The following is a 6389-nucleotide window of genomic DNA, read 5'->3' on the forward strand; positions in this document are numbered from 1 at the left end:
TTAAGACTGGGTTGATACGTAAACTTCGATTTGAACTAAACTAAACATGTATGTTAAATTCATAGGACAATCTGGCCTTTAAAAATAAGACTATTTAAAATAAATGTGTATATTTATTTTAGTAGTGATATTTGGCGCAAGTTGCGTCAATTAATTTTCACGCAAGTCTTTCCGCTCAACTGGAATTACAATAATACTCTTAATTAAATTAGGTCTCAAAATGGGTTTTTTTTTTGTACGGAAAACTTTAACTTCTCTCTCTAAATTATTGCACAACTTCATCTCCTGCCAAAAATCACAGCTGTCAAAAACCTCTTCCAATCAATGTTCTAATTTGCCACGTGGCGTGTAGAGGCCTGAACTAACTCTCAAAGATAAAGCTTATGCAACATCTCATCAACAAAATAAAGTAATACGACTGTATATCAGGGAGTTTGATTCGATTGGCCTCACTATACCTAGTCAAGGATATAGTCATTACCATAATCAAGTCTGATCCCAATAATCATATGTCAAATGGTCTTGAAGGATATCAGACCTCGGCATCTAGGCACACTTCCTCGTATTAATATGATACACGTAACCCACCCTGCTCCATAATCCATAAACTTCTTTTATAGTTCGACATCAGTATAAATAGAGTAAGCTCAACTCAAGGTACACAAGTTCATTCATTCTATTAAACTTGCATTATAGCTTTAGTTTACTGATTGTGATCATCCTCAAGTTCTTTCATAAACTAACTTAGGCATCGGAGCAGGTTTGTCATACAACGGTAACCATTTGACCTTGCTTTTGTGTAGCTGCATGTTGACATGTGGACTCCCAGGATTCAGCTACATCATTTATTATTGAAAAATCTAATAATTGGCTGAAAATGGATTAAAGAGTAGCATATTAACCCAAACCCTCATTACCTCTTTGAGCCCTTACCTCCTTAATAAAGGATTAAGAAAAGGAATAATTATAAGAAAATGGTGTAAGTAAAGGGCGAGGCCGTTAAAGTATGAGATGTTACTAAACTTGTTAAAGTTACTTGGTTTTTTTTGTAACAGGTGTGCCAAAGTACGCGATATAAAAAAATAGATTTTGCAATGGGCTTCTATTGTTCCCGTTATATATTGGTAATGTTATTGTAATACGCTTCTATTGTATCTGTTACATCTTGACAAAAAGTGTTAAGCTCGCTAGAAGTTAGTAATGTAATTGCAAAACGCTTGTTCTATGGTCGTTACATATTGGTAATGTAACACCCGTATTTTGTACATGTTACATCTTGACAAAAAATGTTAAGCTTCACAGAAGTTAGTAATTTTATTACAACGCGCTCCTTTTGTGCCCGTAAAAAAAATATTTGTTCTCGAAAATTGTAACCATTATCACAAAACATTATGCATGCTTCATCATGAATGAACATTATTGTACCAACAAAGAATTGGAAGACCAAGGACATTGCACCAAAAGAAATTACATATGTATGAAGAGGACAACAATTTTATGTATACTATAGTCTTTGGAAGCAGACCAAACATGGTTAAGAGACTATGCAAACACACCTGATACATAATACAAAACATGGAAACATTTTACAAGATACTTGCCTTCCTTGTGATTTGAGTTAGCTCTATCAACTATCTGCTTCAATGAAAGCCTACCATGTTGAAGCAAACCCTCAACAATTTGTACACACTTCAAAAACCAAAGAACCAAAAGTGATTATTCCAACTATAGTCGATTCAAAAAAAAAAAAGTTACTATGCTTCAAACAGATACTAAAACAACTGACCAATTTATCAGATTCAAATTCTTGAGTAATAATCGTCAGGAATTTTGGGAACCTCAGACGATGAAGTATGTTATCAAACAAGGCGACGTACTGAATAGTTTGCTTTGGTGTAGCTTGAAAACCACCGCCTACAAATAAAATCATTCAAAGATAGGCTATATGACCTAAGTACAATCATCCAACAATGAAGAGTTGAAAAACAATACAATGGAAGTAACATCACTCCTTGAGATTTAATCCAAATCCCAACCCTAAAATTTTAGCAACCAGAAAAAATAATTTGGGTAATCCCCTAGGTTTGCAATGTTTTGGGAATTCAACAAAGACCAATAGCTCTTGATCAAACTAAAGAAAACAAAAAGGGAACCTGATTCTTCCAGGCGGAAAGCTTGAACACAGTTGTGCTGGATTAAGACAAGTAGACTATTTTTAACTTGCGTTTGAGAGAGCTCGGTGTAACGAACAATGTTTGGGAGGGTAAGAGATCCTTTGCGGAGGAGATATTCACAGACTTTCTGTTAAATAGAAAATTATTAGAACATATAGTCATATACTAGTATCAATGAATGATGCACTAGTATAAAGAGAAACTCACAGCGACTAGATTGCCAAACTGAGTGGTGACGAGATGGACTGTATATTTGATGCCGTTCTCAGTCTTCACCATTTCGGTTGTTTGCTGCTGCGTGTGGGAGGCAAGGAGATGAATTTTAACCTAAATTTATAAGCAAAGAAAGCCTTTCACCTAATTGGAAATCCTTTTGTTGTGTCTAGAATTAGGAAGAATAGGTACACAATGTTGAGCTACAAACAAACCATAAGCAATAGGCAGGCGACAGTACTGAGGAATCGAAGAATGTGTACAAAGTCAAAATATTGAAACTGCTAAACTATAAGAAGCACTGAATTGATGAGCATGAGGACTGGTGTTATGTGAGAAGTAATGAACCGGGGAATGGTGGTGGATTGGAATTTGGGCCAGGGGACTTCAGTTCAGTTCAAACTTTGGGCTGAATGATTTTAAGGGAGAGGCAGACAACTGTAGGGGATTAAGGGTGAATTTGGCACAAAAGTTTTTATTTTAATGGAAAGTTAACTTTTAACTTAACTTTTTTGGGAGCTTATCATGGAGAGTAAATAAAAGTTAGCGGGAGTTAATAGTTTACTCCTATTAACTATATATCTCTAACATCCAAAATGAGGATTAATAAGAGTAATGTAAACTTTTTAATAGTTTACTTTCATTAACTCTCATTCACATTCCATTAACTTCTTTTTCCATTCCATTACATTCTCTAACTCTCACCTCCGTTAACGTTCTAACTCTCAAACAAAGGCTTAGATTCAATTTAACTCAAATCAAATCGAAGTTTTGGTATAAAATATTATTAACTTCAAGGCTAAATTTAAATTAAACTGGAACATGTATGTTGACTTGATGGGTTAAATTGATCTTTAATTTAAAACTAAATAGTCTAAAATAAGTATTTGTATTTATTTGAGTAGTGGTATTTGGCGCAAGTTGCTTTCATTAATTTTGACGCAAGTCTTTCCGCTAGATTGAAATTACAATGATGCTCTTAATTAAATTAGGTCTTAAAATGAGTTTTTTATGCGGAAAACTCTAAATTCTCTCTCTAAATTTTTGCAGAGCTTCATCTCTAGCCAAAAATCATAGTTGCCAAAAAAAATTCCAATTAAGGGTGACAACGAGGAGGACATTATCCGAAAACCGCGGGTATCCGAACTGACGGGAATGGGGAATAATCATAAAAAGTGGGGAGAGGATGGGGACGGACGATAATTTTTTTCCCAAAACTAAATGGGGATGGGGATGGGCATTGCTATATCTGCCCCGTTAACGTATAAATCCCGTGGGGATCCCCGAAAATTCTCCGAATAAACTTCTTAATCTTAAATATCCCTCAAAGTTTAATTGATTCAATGTATTTAACAAAAACCTTGAATTGTAAATGTTATTTGCTAGAGTTCAATATTTTAAGCAATAGGTACACAATGCAGAGCTACAAACAAACCATAAGCAATAGGCAGTCGACATTACTGAGGAATCGAAGAATGGGTACGATGTCAAAATATTGAAACTGCTAAAATATAAGAAGCACGATGAATTGATGAGCGTGAGGACTCGTGTTATGTGAGAAGTAATGAATCGGGGAGTGGTGGTGGATTGGAATTTGGGCCAGGGGACTTCAGTTCAGTTCAGACTTTGGGTTGAATGATTAGTAAGGGAGAGGCAGACAACTGTAGGGGATTAATGGTGAATTTGGCGCAAAAGTTTTTATTTTAATGGAAAGCAAACTTTTAAATTAACTTTTTTCAGAGCTTATCGTGGAGAGTAAATAAAAATTAACGGGAGTTAATAGTTTACTCCTATTAACTCTATATCTCTAACATCCAAAATGAGGATTAATAAGAGTAATGTAAACTTTTTAATAGTTTACTTTCATTAACTCTCATTCATATTCCATTAACTTCCTTTTCCATTCCATTACCTTCTCTAACTCTCACCTCCGTTAACGTTCTAACTCTCAAACAAAGGCTTAGATTCAATTTAACTCAAATCAAGTCGAAGTTTTGGTATAAAATATTATTAACTTCAAGGCTAAATTGATATTAAACTTCGATTTAAATTAAACTGGAACATGTATGTTGACTTGATGGGTTAAATTGATATTTAATTCAAAACTAAATAGTCTAAAATAAGTATTTGTATTTATTTGAGTAGTGGTATTTGGTGCAAGTTGCTTTCATTAATTTTGATGCAAATCTTTCCGCTAGACTGAAATTACAATAACGCTCTTAATTAAATTAGGTCTTAAAATGAGTTTTTTTATGCAGAAAACTCTAAATTCTCTCTCTAAATTTTTACAGAGCTTCATCTCTAGGCAAAAATTACAGTTGCCAAAAAACTTTTTCCAATTAGCGGTGACAACGGGGAGGGCATTATCCGAACCGACGGGAATGAGGAATAATCATAAAAAGTGGGGATGAGGATGGGGACGGGCGACAATTTTTTTCCAAAACTAAATGGGGATGGGGATGGGGATGGGGATGGGGATGGGCATTGCTATATCCACCCCGTTAATTTATAAATCCCATCGCGATCCACGAAAAATCTCCGAATAAACTTCTTAATTTTAAATATCCCTCAAAGTTTAATTGATTCAATATATTTAAAAAAAACCCTTAAATTGTAAATGTTATTTGCCAGAGTTCAATATTTTAAGACATGTCTTTATGTTTTTATGTTTATATCAAATACTAAAAGTCTTTATTGTTGAAAATAAGATAATTAGTGTGTTGCATTATGAATATATGAAAAAGATTATGGTGCGATTTGGGTTGAAAGATGACAGTAATAATTATTGTGGTCACCAGACATTACAAATTAATTGTAAAATTAAGTGTATTTGTTTAATTAATATTGTTATTTTATTCACTACACCATAAAACTCCCTACTGCAACCAAATTTATATTTGTTGCTTGCAATTTGATGCATTAGATGGATCGGTTTTGTTTTAGTTCAATAATGTTGCATTTTTGTTGCAATAAGTTTCAATTTAGCCATATGAGAAAAAATTATGCAACAAAATTATTAATTGTTGCTTCAGATGTTGCAATTAAGTAAAATGATCCAACAATTTGTTTAAATTGTTACAAAAAATAAGGTAAAACCGACAAAGCAACAAAATTATAATTGTTGCATTCACATTTGAGTAATCCAGTGCAATAAATATAAAGAAAAACTAAATACTAATTTTTGAAAATAATTGTAATTAAAATAACTTATTATTTTATTACTATATAAATATTAAATATTAATTTTTGAAAACAATTATATAATATTAAATATTAATTTTTATTAATAATATATAAACTTTCAAAAGAAATTTTCTAATTTTTGTACATAATTTTTTTTAACCAAATTAAATTTGAATTTGTTCACCAAAATAAATTTCTCTAAAAATAAAATGGATAAGGTGCAAAAATACCCATAACGTTTATAATTTGGAGCAATTTTACGTCTAACGTTTAAAATTTTACAATTTTATCCCTAACATTGATAACTAAGAGCAATTTACCCTTAATGTTTACAACCAGAAATAAAATATATGTATTTTAGACTTCATTTGCGGTTTGCATATGGTATTTGTTTATGGTTGCAAATTTTGATATGTGATTAGTTTTTCACTACAAGAAAATGGAGTATTAGTGAGAAAAATTTAAGGAGAATAATAAAATATTCTTATTGAAAGCATACTCTCAAAAATTTTGTGAGAATAATTTACATATTTTAATATTAATAACAAAATAATTTATTTATTATATATATTTTTTATTCTCACTAATACTTATTATTGTTTACCAATTTATTAGATTTCATTTTTATTATTTTATTATTCTTATTTTATTTCATTTTTATCATTCTTATTCTTATTATTTTATTTTATTATAATATTTGTCGCAACCGGATTTTCCCGGACGTGGGCGCTGAGCGTTAAAATTTTAGTTAATAGTTTTCCCATGTTTAAACTATTTTTTAGAGTCGCTACCAATCAAAATTAAGGTGTGATTAGACAT

At 31.8% G+C, this 6389-nt stretch overlaps 1 protein-coding gene across 1 annotated transcript; it reads right to left on the minus strand.

The window, feature by feature from the left end:
- Positions 1 to 1542: 1542 nt before the first annotated feature.
- On the minus strand, positions 1543 to 2486 carry LOC136236057 (uncharacterized). The gene is made up of 4 exons (XM_066026167.1): positions 2382 to 2486; positions 2154 to 2301; positions 1787 to 1914; positions 1543 to 1689 (listed from the first exon to the last, which is right to left on the minus strand). Exons 1-4 carry the CDS (start codon positions 2451 to 2453, stop codon positions 1543 to 1545), a joined length of 495 nt encoding a protein of 164 aa, XP_065882239.1. The 5' UTR covers positions 2454 to 2486.
- Between the last annotated feature and the right edge of the window lie 3903 nt (positions 2487 to 6389).

Source organism: Euphorbia lathyris, chromosome 7 (genome assembly GCF_963576675.1).
Source record: "Euphorbia lathyris chromosome 7, ddEupLath1.1, whole genome shotgun sequence".
Taxonomy (NCBI): Eukaryota; Viridiplantae; Streptophyta; class Magnoliopsida; order Malpighiales; family Euphorbiaceae; genus Euphorbia; species Euphorbia lathyris.